This window comes from Pelobates fuscus, chromosome 2, assembly GCF_036172605.1.
Source record: "Pelobates fuscus isolate aPelFus1 chromosome 2, aPelFus1.pri, whole genome shotgun sequence".
NCBI classification, from domain to species: Eukaryota; Metazoa; Chordata; class Amphibia; order Anura; family Pelobatidae; genus Pelobates; species Pelobates fuscus.
The window spans coordinates 282,260,711-282,276,550 of record NC_086318.1 but is presented as its reverse complement, the minus strand read 5'-3'; the positions used below and the strand labels follow the sequence as shown (position 1 = coordinate 282,276,550).

The 15,840-nt window shown below is 42.2% G+C and overlaps 1 protein-coding gene across 2 annotated transcripts in view; it reads left to right on the top strand.

The window, feature by feature from the left end:
- Positions 1 to 15,840, top strand: part of SNX9 (sorting nexin 9) — a 456,733-nt gene that overhangs the window by 238,234 nt on the left and 202,659 nt on the right. For both annotated transcript variants that reach the window (XM_063443408.1, XM_063443407.1), the window contains 3 exons: positions 4,361 to 4,445; positions 8,361 to 8,486; positions 9,058 to 9,175. In XM_063443408.1, the coding sequence (XP_063299478.1) occupies positions 4,361 to 4,445; positions 8,361 to 8,486; positions 9,058 to 9,175 (329 nt within the window). The remainder of the gene's footprint in view (positions 1 to 4,360; positions 4,446 to 8,360; positions 8,487 to 9,057; positions 9,176 to 15,840) is intronic.

Genomic DNA, 15,840 nt, shown 5'->3' with positions numbered 1-15,840 from the left:
TTCGCTGGTTACCATGGCAATGCTCCGAGGACCCTGTGAGAGGAGTGAACTCTGCCTGCAGCCCTAGGAGCTGCAGGTAAGAGTTATTCACCGTCGGACCACCAGGGTGTGCTATGTCCCCCCTTCCCCAAGAAAAATGTAAGAAGAAGGGAGAGGGGGCATAATTTTGTTTTTACGTTTTTAAAAAATATTAGAAATAGAATATAATGCATATTTTCTTCCATCCCAACCTCCCCCCACATTATATACGACCTATAACATCCAGCACAGTCACACACAGCACCCCTCATAAATGCACTGCACTGCACTTTTCACACGCGCACATTGCAACTTTCACACGCGCACACTGCACCGCTCACATACTGCTCACCTCATACACACTGCATCCTCTTTAGAAACAACATCCCGTATGCACACACTCTGCGTCCCACAAGACCCTTCTAAGCAAAAACACATACTCTACAGCCCCTATACACACCACATCACCTATACACACATACACTACAACCACAAACACAACACAGCTGAAATTGACCTATTTACACAAAACACAACACTACAATCAGCTCACTCTAATATTCATAATTCCACAAAAAGCCTCCAAACACAAACACAATACTCGTTCTTGGCCCTATTGTCCTCTGGTTTCCCACTTATGGATACACCAAAGACAAGTCACAAGCAAATGTAGTACAAGCGTGTTAATAAATCCGTTTGCGCTGCACAGAACAAATATAGAGACTTTTTCCCATGCAAGATCACTTCAGCAGGGCTCTGTGCATGGGCTGCCCTGTAAGAGTATTGAACCAACATGTTCACTTTAAAGTCCGTGCTCATCATTGGTTATGACACATCAGCCCACCTAGCGAAATGCCTAAGGCAATTTTTTTTCCCAGTCTGGCTCTGCAGTAAACACAATCACAGGATCTATGATCTAGAAAGCAGATATAAACCATCTCTCCCCTGCCTTGTTACAATTCTCAATAAGGTAAACTATAATGGTACTCCCTCAGAATCACTGTTTAGTAAGGCTGGCTATCTAAAATACTCTAATGGCTCTACTACGTATTAGGTTGCCTGCCTTGGTAAGCTCATTATCTCATCATTGAATAATCGCTACAGATTCATACTGTTTCTAAGGTACACTATAGTCACCAGAACAACTATACTTTATGTAGTTGTTCTGGTGAGTATAATCATTGCGCTTAGACATTTTAATGCAAACACTGCCTTTTCATCGAAAAGGCAGTGTTTACATTGCTCCCGCTAGGGACACCTCCAAGTGGCTACTCCTCAGATGGCCACTAGAGGTGCTTCTTGGGGGCAGTGCTGATTAAATTGTTAAATCTATCTCTATGAGGAGATGCTGTTTAGCTTAAACTGTTTTCCCGCCTCCTTGAATATTTCAGCCAATCCAATGCTTTCCATATGGAAAAGCATTGGATAGGCTAAATTTTGCAATTCTGAGGTGGTCACCAAGGAGGCGGATTGGGGTCGGGACCAGCGTCGGCGGACCTGTGCGGCTCTGGAAATAAGGTGAGTTTTCACCTTTTCTTAGGGGACTAAGGAAGGGAGGGGGAAGCCACCTAAATGGTGGTTTTAACACTATTGGGTCAGGAACACATGTTTGTGTTCCTGACACTATAGTGTTCCTTTAAGTATTTACTTTGTATATCCTTTATTTCAATACAATTTGCTGCTTAGTTGTTACTTCTGAAGTATTAATATGCTAGGAATGAATGTTCTAGGTTTTGCAACTTTACGATTTTTTATTGGGAAATAGAAATATAGTTAAATTTATCTTCCTGTCTGTATGCTGACTGCCAGGTGCAAAGGACAGAGGATTGACAGGAAGCTAAGATAGAGGCATCCACTTACAGTATGAAGAGATGTGACTTTCTACATGTGACCATTTTTCACACCTCATGAATATATATTTGATTATAAGGATAATTAACATACCTTTAACAATTCCACTGTTTCCGTTTCCACTGCCAATCTCCAATTGTATTGGGTTGAGTTGGGCAACCACAAATAATAAAGAGGTTTAACCCCAAAGGAAACATTACAAACTAGAAGGAATGTTGCCTACATTTTCTTTATGGTGCTTACTTAAGAAGTTGGCAACATGCACCCTATTTTGCTGCAGTTCGAATAATGCACTGATGATTTTGAATAGATCCTGTATATACCGCAATATTCTTGACAATACATTTTGTTTAAATTTAGCAAGCAACATTGTAGTAGATTAGTTTTTTGAGTCTGACAATTGTGCCCACAATAGGAACAAAAATGGTATCCATTTTATTACTTCCTAGCTTATGTTGGTTTTCTTCAATGCCACTTCTAACATGGTTCTTTAGTTCAAGCTGCTACTGCGAAATCTATATATTGACCTCAGCAGAAAAACTGATAGGCATCAAATATAGATTACTTAAGTTTTTCAGTACATGCTTGCATTACAAAATTTTTTTATTAAGTCCTGCATGACTACTGAAACACGTCCAATAGACCATGTGAAAACAGTGACAGTAATAATTAAAGTAATACCTTCTGGTCAACTACCCTGGGTTGAATACTACTTAACAGGGTTAAAGTGCCCATAAAGTAAAGGAATTTGTGCCTTCTGATATTAAGAGGTATAGATCTAGTGGGCCACAAAGGAGTTGTGATTAAGGGATGGAGCCAGACTAACACAGGAATGCTTCAGCTAACTCCACTATTGTGCAGCCTGATTCTGAAGATCCCTGAGCATGGGCCAAATGACCTGTGAGCTCTCAAGCTTTCACTTGTATAAAATGTAGTGGTTGTGTAGTTATAGAAAGACTATCTAGCTGTACATGTAATATTTTAACCCCGTAAGGACCAAACTTCTAGAATAAAAGGGAATCATGACATGTCATGCATGTCATGTGTCCTTAAGGATTTAAAAAATAAATAAAAAAATAAAGCGGCACTGTCATGCCAAACTTACCTTTAATCGACTCCTCTTCTCTCCCTCTCTCAGGATCTGTTCTTCATTTCTTCATGTCTGCTCTAGTTTTCTTTAAAAGAGACTACTTGTCTTATGGAGGTTTCCTATGCCTTACCATCTCTGACCAGCAGAGGAGCAAAGTGTGCTTCATTTACGGTAATCAGAGCATTCTCATTTAGGGCCCCCACCCACCTCTTAGGGGTGGGTGCCAGGGGGAGGACAATAGGTCCCCCCTTCATTGTTATTTAGGGCCCCCACCCGCCGCTCAGGGGTGGGTGCCAGGGGGAGTACAATAGGTCCCCCCATCAGTTTAATAGCCCCCACTCGCGCACGGGAGGGGGGATAGTTTTTCTTTGTTTTTAACAGTGAGCACCCACTGGATGCTCACTGTTTACTAGACATGCCCCTACTCGCGGTATAGCAGAATTTACTAATACTAAGTAATCTTTACTTAGGATTAGTAAATTTGTCTGAAAGACCAATTTAGGTCTTTCAGCCTTTTGGTAGATAGCTCCACAATACCGTGGGAATTGGGGAGTTATCTACTAAGGGGCTGCAAGAAGCAGCCGCGGCACGAATAAGATCAGAGTTTCATTCATTCTAACGAAATTCCGATCTTAGCAAAGTCCCGAATTGCGTCCTAACACGAATTGAGAAACTGTTCTCATTCTGTTAGGACGCAATTCGGTAGTTTCGCCGGCGTTCTGTCTAAATGACAGGACATTTGGGAAAAGTGAAAGGAGCCTTCGCGGAAACACGGAGGAAAGGTGAGAATTGTGGGAAAATTCCTCTGACCACCGGAAATGAAGCACACTTTGCTCCTCCGCTGGTCAGAGATGGTCAGGCGTCGGAAATCTCCATAAGACAAGTAGTCCCTACTTTGTCTTATGTTTTAAAGAAAACTAGAGCAGACAGGAAGAAATGAAGAACAGATCCTGACAGAGGGAGAGGAGAAGAGGAATTGATTAAAGAAAGGTAAGTTCGGCATGACAGTGCCACTTTAAGTGTCATTGAGTATCTCATTGGTAAGTAAATCAATTTGATTTGGCCATTGCTTATATATCAACAGTATTTGAGAAACTGCAAAAATAATAATTGGATGCAATCAGACGCGGGACTAGCACATTCCACACATAGTGTTGATTCCAGGAAAAAGAAAGGTCTGGTCACTCCAAAGCTCAGCAAGGCACATTTATTGGAACCAAGCACGCAGCAACGTGTTGAGATTGCAAAGGTTTTATTTAGTTGAATTACTGAGTTTATAAGCTGTACAACAGGTTTAGGTTATATCTGCAAAAGGTAAAGATACAATACTATATTATATTACATAGCAGCAGAATACGTTGGCACTAGATAAATATTTGTAATTGTATGTGCTCTTAATAGATTTCCTGGATTTGCTAAATCTGGAGTTGACCAGTTTCTCATGGCTAAACAGCTAGTGAAAACCAAAGAGAAAATTCCAATTATCGTAAGTTTTTTTGTGTATTTTTTAATCTGATTCCTGTGTTTTACTGATAAGTGAAATATGTTTTATGTGAGGCAATTTATTAAGTAAATCAGCATTTTAATAGCATGTAATGGAAATTTGTTAAAAAATGTATAACTTTTTTTATCTTCCATAATATTTTACAAGGCATAAAGGTTGAACTGGATGGACCTAATCCCTTTTTCAACTAAGATTGCTATGTTACTTTGTAACATAACATATGCTTTTATCAATACAAATAACATTAAAGGGACTCTCCAGTGCCAGGAAAACATGTCAGTTTTCCTGGCACTGCAGAACCCTGCAGTGCCCTTCTCCCTCCCACCCTCCATCCCATGTTGCTGAAGGGGTTAAAACCCCTTTAGTGACGTACCTGAATCCAGTGCCGACGTCCCTCGGCACTGGGTCAGGCTCCTCCCCCGCCGTCAGCTGGAGGGGGAGACTTAATGCGCATGCACGGCAATGGCCGCGCGTGCATTAGTCATTAGAATTCCTATGGGGATTCCGGTGATGCTGGACGTCATCATGCATTGCGTGAGGACGTCCAGCGACGTTTAAAACACCTTTTGTGTACTAAGAACACGGATGTCTCTCTAGTGACTGTCTGATAGACAGACACTAGAGGAAGACTTAACCCTGCAAGGTAATTCTTGCAGTTTATAAAAACTGCAAGAATTACCTTGCAGGGGTAAGGGTGGTGGGAGTTGGCACACCGACCACTCCAATGGGCAGAAGTGGTCTGGGTGCCTGGGGTGTTCCTTTAAAGAAACATTGTGCATCATAATCACTGCAGCCTCGCAAGTTTGTATGGTTTTAGAGAAATGATTAGATAGGAGGGCAAACTAGTGAAAAAGTAATGGACTTTTGTAATATAAAGTCTAATACACAATGTATTCAAATGACTGGGTGCTCTCTAAATAACTCTATTCCCACAGAGTCCAACAACAGAGTAACTATTAACTCAAAAAGGAGTATAACCAAAAGAAATCTGAAACAATTTTATTGTATTTTCAATACATATTTAGAATCTACAAAACATCCATAGCAAATGTCTACAAAAACATATCATACGTATATCGCCCCCTCAGGGTAACTGATCGCTATACAAGATATGCTTCTAACAGAAAAAAAAACATGCTTCCAAAGCAGGAAACATAAAAAAACAAAAATGTGTATAAACACTAAAACAAACAATATAACACAATCAGAATTAACAATCTAAAGTGTAACTACCAAATAAATGACAGAAGTGAAAGAAATATGTTAAGAAAAGTAAGAGAAGAGGGAGATATCCAAGGCCACAAAATAAATTGAAACCCTCCAACATTTTGTCTAGAAGCCTTTGTCAAGGGAGTGTGTATGGTTTGACAAGTTATCTGGGTGCTGCCAGGTATCAGTGCTACATCTGCTGCATCTTTTCTTTTTTAGCAGGAGAGAGTGGATTATTGCTCTTTAGAGCAATGCAGGACAATGCAGAACTGTTTTCATTACTTGATAATGCTCTGTTGTCTCTCAGTCAAGGATTGCAGTTCTGACACTTGGCCTTCTTGGTTTGGATTCTGTGGATGTAGTAGATACAGATCAGGAGCTGGCAGAAACCATGTAAGTTGTCAAACTTTACTAAACCGGTTTGCCATCTTACAGTGGACTGGTAGAAGGGCTCTTTTCATGGCTGAATTAAACTACAAATATTTAGAAATTTTAAATATACTTTAAATGATCTGGCCTTCTAAATACATTGATAAAGTTTTAGCTGTAAAATGCTGCTATGTCGGGGGCGGGGCCTGGCCGCTAAGATGGCCAGATGTGTTGTCCCTTAGCTCCGACACGATCCAGCACAATAAAAGCTAAAGCTACTTAAACCCACGCTCGTTACAGCAACCCAAGCACGGAGGACTGACCTGTAAAGAGTGGAAGCAAAGCGACCCCAGAATTGTGCCGACAAACTGGAAAGCCGAGCCATCCGGCTATGAGGCCTAGCATGCGCGGTGACCTTATGCCTGGGAGAGGCAGCTGATCTCCCGACATGGGGCTCTCTTCACACGACAAACCTTCTGCTGGCCCTCACCCCTCCTTCCCGCTGGACCGGCGGGGGATACCTCCTCCACTGGGGAGGCCTCACCTACAAGAGGGGCATCTCCCAACAAACCGACTGCCTCAGGGCGCATCTAGGATGGCCGCCGAGTCTGAATGCACGACCCACTCAGCAAGCCCAGCGATCCAAGCCTGGAGACCAAACTTCAAGGCCAGATTCAACATGGTGTGTCAGGCCTTTTGGAAAGGCATCGGAAAACAAACTCCTAACACCGCTCTGCCTGCAGATCCAGTGATCCAAGCTCCTGCCCTGGAAGGCAGACACCATTCTGGGTCGGGAACCCGCAAGAAGGAGAAGCCCATCTGTCCCCTACGCAGCCTAAAGCACCCCCACTAACCGAAGCTACCTCAGGCGTGCAGCCCAGAGATAAGGAGAAGAAGGCTTCCGACACAAGCAGTGAGAGCCCGTTTAGAAGTCGCTGCCAATGCCATTGTGGGACTTTGTACACATGCCTGAAACCCTGTTTCAGCTGTCGCAATGCATAATCAGCTTATCATAATGCCTGAAACCCTGCCTGAAACCCTGTTTCAGCTGTCGCAATGCATAATCAGCTTATCATAATGCCTCATAAATCTCTATTCCCAGTGGTTAATAATCTTTCTGATATTTTTTTTCTTTTATTCCCCAGGGAGTAACTTTTACCATTACTATAATTTACTGCCCAGCTATTCTGTCCTGGTGTAAGGTCTACCTGGTATCTAGTCACACTGGCCCTGCCTGCATATGCCCTCAGTTAAGCAACATTGTCTTTAGTTAAAGTACTCTGTGAGCATGTCAAGGAACACTGTAGTCACCTAAATTCCTTTAGCTAAATAAAGCAGTTTTAGTGTATAGATCATTCCCCTGCAATTTCACAGCTCAATTCGCTGTCATTTAGGAGTTAAATCACTTTGTTTCTGTTTATGCAGCCCTAGCCACACCTCCCCTGGCTATGATTGACAGAGCCTGCATTAAAAAAAAAAAACTGGTTTCACTTCCAAACAGACGTAATTTACCTTAAATAATTGTATTTCAATCTCTAAATTGAACTTTAATCACACACAGGAGGCTCTTGCAGGGTCTAGCAAGCTATTATCATAGCAGGGGATAAGAAAATCTTAATTAAACAGAACTTGCAATAAAGAAAGCCTAAATAGGGCTCTCTTTACAGGAAGTGTTTATGGAAGGCTGTGCAAGTCACATGCAGGGAGGTGTGATTAGGGTTCATAAACAAAGGGATTTAACTCCTAAATGGCAGAGGATTGAGCAGTGAGGCTGCAGGGGCATGTTCTATACACCAAAACTGCTATGCTGCCTTGTAAATCTGTGCACAACAAAAATAAAAAAAAATTAAAACTTTTTTTTTTAAATGCTGCTATGTCATATTTGCAGGACAAAGGACGCTTTAAATGCCTTACACAATACATAACCAAAATTTCCATATTTTTTAAATTGAATGTTAACTATTTACTACTTATTGTGATATCATCCATGTTTCTCGATAACATAAAAATGGAAATCAGATTGTATTTTTGTGTGTAGTTTCTCATTAAACGGTATATATTTCCCTATGATTTTTATTTCCATGAGTAACTAGTGAATTTTCTATAAGATTCATTTTAATTTCTTACTCTTTCAAGCTCCTACGCCATGTCAGTATTCTGTCAAAATGATAATTGCAAACCGGTATGGAGGAATACATTTTAAACTAGGTTTCTATATAAAGAAATCAGGTGTAAAATAATATTACAAGATTTAAAATTATACCTTTAAAAAATTTACTTTTACTCTTATTAACATGGCTGTATTGCTATGACCTACAGATTGGAGATTATGGCCCTATGTGGATGTATCCAAGTGCTACTTTTGACTGCATTGTAGCAGATCCACGAAAAGGGACTAAAATGTATGGTCTAAAGAGTTATATCGAGTATCAACTCACAACAACTGTAAGTAAGATGACTAAACGAACAGTGTGCATTATTAACTAATAGTGCTTCTCTTCTACAATATCAATTTGTGTCAGTTTATAAATCTAATATCCCACTACTGTCATCTGCCATAGTTTTATAAGGAGCATCCTACTTTCTCTCTATAACGTGCTTTAACATATATCACAAATACTGTAACTCTTGTCAGTAGCATGTCTCCAATTTTGTACCCACTATTTCTTTGTGTTAATTACAAATATTATATAACTGTAGCCAGATATATATATATATATATATATATATATATATATACATGTCCATCACCTAAACAGTGCGGTATTTGTTTCTATGTATATGTAAGTTGGACACTTTTGGGAGTTCCCACAGAGTGCCACAGCTGCTGATTGGTAATTTTTTCCACTATATAATTGATAAGCGCCACTATATATACACATTTGTTCCATATTACATATATGTAAGTATGCATGGAATTATATAGAAGATTGCTGAAGAATGCCCTTTGTAATGTTGCAATGTTTTTTTTTTTTTTTCTCTCTTGATAATATTTTATTCCCTTTCTATTATCCAGAACACTAACCGTTCAGTTAACCACAGATACAAACATTTTGACTGGTTGTATGAGCGTCTCCTGGTAAAATTCGGATTAGCCATACCTATCCCCTCTCTTCCAGACAAACAAGTAACAGGTAACTAGGTTAATAACTAATGCAGATATTGTTTTCAAATACATTTTCTAACCTTCTCTAATTGCAACTACACAACCAGGATACAATGGTTGAATATCAATTCAAATTCTATCGTGTTGAAAGGTAATAGCAACGTAAGTTGTTTTTGCAGCTTATACAAGGAACTTTAATACTTTTCGTGCAGCCATTATAATCTTTAATGGTGTATGTAATGAGGGAATACATTTAATGTCATGTCACAACTGCACCATATTGACCATATAACAGACAACCCTTCTTTTTTGTCTCCAACAAGTACTGATTTGCTGTGACAGAAATGTACTCATTAATGGGAAGAGCTGTCACTAAAAGTAATTTGTTTACCCAGTACACTTGCATTCATCACTGTGCTGCGATCAGTAAGGCAGTGGCGGATCCAGGGGGCGGGGGGGGGGGGGGGCAACGGGGCAATTGCCCCCCCCCCGAGATTCTCCCCTGCCGGCTAATGCAGGGCTGACATTGCCCAAGTGCCAGCCCTGCATTGTGCCTGCAGACCGGGAGGGAGATCAGTGATCAGTGATCTCCCTCCCCGGTGCGCAGGCACATTACTGACAGCCGACCGGCAGGGGAGGGAGAGAGGACCCGGGAGCTGTTACCAGCAGCTCCTCCGGGTCCTCCTCTCGCGAGATTTGGAGCGTTGCCGCGGTAACCACGGCAACGCTCCAAATCTCGCGAGAGTGAACTCTAGCCCTGGAGCGCGGGCTAGAGTTCACTCCTACCACTGGGACCACCAGGGAATCCCCACTGGGACCACCAGGGAATCCTCCCAGTAAAGGTAAGAAGTCAGGGGGGACATAAATTCTATATTAATTTTAATTATTAAATGTAAAAAAAAACCACACACACACATTAAACCAAAAAAAAGCCCCCCCTCCCCCTATCCTTCTTCTACACACACATTGCCCCTGCCCCCCATACACACACACACACATTGCCCCTGCCCCCATACACACACACATTGCCCCTTCCCCCCATACACACACACACACACATTGCCCCTGCCCCCATACACACACACACACACACACATTGCCCCTGCCCCCATACACACACACACACACACACATTGCCCCTGCCCCCCATACACACACACACACATTGCCCCTGCCCCCATATACACACACACATTACCCCTGCCCCCCATACACACACATACATTGCCCCTGCCCCCCATACACACACACACACACACACACACACATTACCCCTGCCCCCCATACACACACACACATTGCCCCTGCCCCCCATACACACACACATTGCCCCTGCCCCCATACACACACACACACATTGCCCCTGCCCCCCATACACACACACACACATTGCCCCTGCCCACCATAAACACATTTCCCCCACATACACACATTGCCCCCACATACACACACTGCCCCCCATAAACACACTGCCCCCACACACATACATTGCCCCACACACACACTGTAACTGTCACACACCCATACTGACCCACACACACACTGCACCCCTGACATATACTGCCGCCCTCACGTACACACTGCAACCTTCACACACACACACACTGCTAATACACTGTCCCCCTCACACACACACACACTGCACCCCTCACACATTGCACCACTCACACATACCACTGCTCCTCTGCCCTACTACAGCCCCATTTCCCAGAGGACCTCAGGTAAGTTGTCAAACAGTTCTTAAACAGTTTGACTACTTACTCCGGGAGGGGGTCTTGGCATTATTGGCACTATAACCACTACACTGAGCTGTAGTGGTTATTGTGTCTGGATTATTTATTTAAATAATCTACAAGTGCCCCTCCCGAGATCAGGCTCTGGATCCGCCACTGCAGTAAGGGGTGGAATCTAGCCTGATAATAATACAGAGATGCTGAGAGAAGGCAGATTTATTTAAAGCGTCACTATCATGCCGAACTTACCTTTCTTTAATTGATTCCTCTTCTCTCCCTCTGTCATCATCTGTTCTTCATTTCTTCCTGTCTGCTCTAGTTTTCTTTGAAACATAAGACCATCTCTGACCAGCGGAGGAGCAAAGTGTGCTTCATTTCCGGTGTTCAGTGAAATTTTCTCACAATTCTTAGCTTTCCTCCGTATTTCCCGTGATGCTTCCTATCAGTATTCCCAAACGTTCTGTCACTTAGACAGGACGCCGGCGAAACTACCGAATTGCGTCCTAACAGAATGAGAACAGTTTCTCCATTCCTGTTAGGATGCAATTCTGGACTTTGTTCGTATCGGAATTTCATTCGAATGAATGAAACTCCGATCCTATTAGTGCCGTGACTGCATCTTGCCGCCGCTAAGTAGATAACTCCCTAATTTCCATGGTATTATCTACCAAAAAGCTGAAAGACCTAAATTGGTCTTTCAGACAAATTTACTAATACTAAGTAAAGATTACTTAGTATTAGTAAATTCTGCCCCTACTCGCTATAACCCGAGTAGGGGCATGTCTATTAAAGAGTGAGCAGCTTGTGGCTGCTAACTGTAAAAAAAAAAAAAAAAAAAAAAACCTCCCTAGTACCCCCCTCCTTAGCCCCCATCCATGCCGTGTGAGTGGGGGCTATTAAACTGAAGGGGGGACCTAGAGCCCTCCCTGGCCCCCACCCCTGAGTGGCGGGTGGGGGCCCTAAATGAGAATGTGGGGGGGACCTATTGTCCTCCTGGCCCCCACCCCTGTGCGGCGGGTGGGGGCCCTAAATGAGAATGTGGGGGGAACCTATTGTCCTCCCCCCCCCCCCCCCCCCCACCGAGCAGCAGGTGGGGGTCATAAATAACAATAAGGGGGGAGGGGGAGGACGTATTGTCCTCCGCCCCGGCCCTCACCCCTGAGCAGCGGGTTGGCTTGGAGTCCAACCAATCAGAGTGCTCTGAGTCAAATTGCAGGGAGTGGGAAGGCTTTATAAGCATTTCCCCACCCCGCCCTGCGGAGCTCAATCTGCGCCGTGCCTCCATGGGTGAAGACTGATTATTTTTTTTAGCATCATGTTTTTTCTTTTTCATCTGATTTTAGAAAAAAGAAGACCTCAAATGGTAAGTTTTATTTGTATTTTTTACAGGTCCTTAGTTATTTTATCCCCCCTCACTATTTTTAGTGTGAGGGGAGTAGGTAGGGGACTATTCATTTTTTTTTTGGATGGGGGGGTGACTAAGGGCATTGTTTTTATGGCCCCCACCCGCCGCTCAGGGGTGGAGGCCGGGGGGAGGACAATAGGTCAATATAGCCACCACCCTCTGCTCGGGGGGGGGGGCAAATAGGTTCCCCACATTCTCATTTAGGGCCCGCTGGGGTGGGAGCCGGGGGGTAGGACAATAAGTGTCCCTTCAGTTTAAGGTCCCCCCTTCAGTTTAATAGCCACCACTCGCACTGCACTGGTGGCGGCTCTGGAGAGGGGTACTAGGGGATTGTTTATTTTTATTTTTAACAGTTAGCAGCCACAGGCTGCTCACTGTTTAGAATACATGCCTCTACTCGCGGTATAGCGAGTAGGGGCATTTGGGAGGTTTGAATCTCCCTTATGCTATTATGGGGGGCTTAGGAAGTGGCAGGGAGCTGTGAGCCGGTATTCAGTGTTTGTTTGTTCGTCTGACATTTCTATTCATTCATTCGTCTTTCTAAGCTGCTGTTTGGATGTAAACTGCCTCCCACCCTCATAGATCTTTTGCTTGAGGATGCTCCAAAGGTTTTCAATAGGATTGAGGTCAGGGAAGGATGGAGGCCACACCATGACTTTCTCTCCTTTTATCCCCATAGCAGCCATTGATACAGAGGTATTCTTTGAAGCATGAGATGGTGCATTGTCATGCATGAAGATGATTTTATTACGGAAAGCATAGTTCTTCTGTACCAGGGAAGAAAGTGGTCAGTCAGAAACTCCACATACTTTGCAGAGGTCATCTTTACACCTTCGGGGACCCTAAAGGGGCCAACCAGCTCTCTTCCCATGATTCCGGCCCAATACACGACTCCACCACCGCCTTGCTGACGTTGCAGCCTTGTTGGAACAGGGTGGCCGTCCACCAACCGTCCACTACTCCATCCATCTGGACTATCCAGGGTTGCACGGCACTCATCAGTGAACAGGACTGTTTGAAAATTAGCCTTCATGTATTTTTCTGCCCAATGCAGCCGTTTCTGCTTGTAAGCATTGGTTAGTGGTGGACAAATAGAAGGTTTATGCACAGTTGCAAGACTCTGGAGGACTCTACATCTTGATGTCCGTGGGACTCCAGAGTCACCAGCAGCTTCAAATATCTGTTTGCTGCTATGTAATGGTATTTTAGCAGCTGCTCTCTTGATCCGATGCTGAAATATCGAATGTTTTCATACCTCGTCCAAGGCATTGAACTATTTCACTCTTTTCGGCAGCAGAGAGATCCTTTTTCTTCCCCATATTGCATGAAAATGGTGCTCTGCTTAATAATGTGGAACACCCTCCTTTAGTAGTTTTTCCATAAATTGGGCTCACCTGGCAATCCAATTATCACAGGTGTCTGAGATTGTTTTCAGTGATCAAAAGAGCCCTGAGACACAATGCCATCCATGAGTTAAACTGAAAAACAAAATATTTAATCTTTGTGACACTTAAATAGAATTTGCATAATAATTTGGAACAGGGTGTAGGTACATTTTAATCATGTGCATTGTGATACATTGACCACACAAATCAGAGCTTAGTGCCTGGAAAATGTACCCACCCTACTCCAATCTATAACATTAAAACTGGGTTCCACTTACAGCAATTAAGATTTGTGTCTGGATCCTCTGTCCCATTGTGATGAAGACCGAGAGATAGAGAATCAGTACATCTAATTTTAACAGCCTCTCTGACCGCTTACACCTGTTGTCTTTAGTACATAAATGTTAATGTTTATAAAAATAAATAAGTACATATTTGCATTACATAGTTTTAGTTCCAGTTGTAATTTGACAATGTCCATATAGAGGAGAATCCCTTTAAAGATGTGAATATAGCTACTGAAATCTGCCCATCTCCACGATAAGACTTGTCCCTAATGCAATCCATTTGTGTATACTCTAACCTATCCCTGGCACATGCCCTAGTGTGTTTCCTATTTGTATGAAAACCAGATGAGTCAGGCAGGCCTAACAGGAAATAGTGTTAAAGTCATTGTCACATGCAGAGAGATTGCCTCACATATGTTACAAGATATGTTGTAAGAATTAATATGATTCCTAATCAAAATTCATATTACAATACAAAATCCGCAAATGGAAGGTTACCAACATATAAGTTCTATACTGACTTTGATGTGTGAATTAAAACTCAAGCTGAACAAAACTCTTCTGACTAGCCAAAGTAGCTGGACAACTTTGTTAATGCCATTCTACCTCCCGACACCTCCTGAATCTGCTAATATGGCAATGCAATTCACTGATCTGAACCTTTTTGCTTTAGTGTTCTGTAGTATCTCACAGAATATTAAATGACCAAATACGGAACATTTAAGGGTTTTGGTTTTGAGGATATTGCTAGAGACATGCCTGCTGGAAATTGCCCTGCAAATCACTCATAAGGCTTCAAAATAAACAAAAGAGCAGCATTATTTTAAGGAGACGTACATTTGCATATAATCAGCGTTTCAGTCCAACTACCTCCACGTATTAATGAAAGTTTGGTAATGGGACTGAAATTAGTGAATTGTAAAAAATGAAGTTATCTTGTTTATTTTGAAGTCCTATAGAAACATAGAATGTGACGGCAGATGAGAACCATTCAGCCCATCTAGTCTGCCCAATTTTCTAAATACTTTCATTAGTCCCTGGCCTTATCTTATAGTTAGGATAGCCTAATGCCTACCCCACGCTTGCTTAAACCCCTTTACTGTGTTAACCTCTACCACTTCAGCTGTAAGGCTATTCCATGCATCCACTACCCTCTCAGTAAAGTAATACTTCATGATATTATTTTTAAACCTTTTCCCCTCTTATTTAAGACTATGTCCTCTTGTTGCTGTAGTTTTTCTTCTTTTAACCCCTTAATGACGGAGCCAAATGTACACGTTGTGAACGAAACAAAATGTAAACAAAACCTGGCATTTGCGCTATATGTCTGTCCAACCGTAATTCACCTCTTTCATATTAAATGCACCCCCCCTTATTATATATCATTTTATTCAGGGGAAACAGGGCTTTCATTTAATATCAAATATTTAGCTATGAAACATAATTTAATATGAAAAAAATGGGAGAAAATAAGAAATGTTATTTTTTTAGTTCTACATGGCATTTTAACTGTCAACGTCATAATACTGTTTGCTTTTATTGCAATAAAATACACATATTTGTATTCAGCAAAGTCTCACGTGTAAAACAGTACCCCCTATGTACAGGTTTTATGGTGTTTTGGGAAGTTATGGGGTCAAATATAGCATGTTACATTTGAAATTGAAATTCGCCAGATTGGTTACGTTGCCTTTGGGACTTTATAGTCGCCCAGGAATGAAATTTACACCCATAATGGCATACCATTTGCAATAGTAGACAACCCAAGGTATTGCAAATGGGGTATGTCCAGTCGTTTTTAGTAGCCATTTGGTCACAAACACTGGCCAAAGTTAGCGTTAGTATTTGTTTGTGTGTGAAAAATGCAAAAAACGCCAATTTTG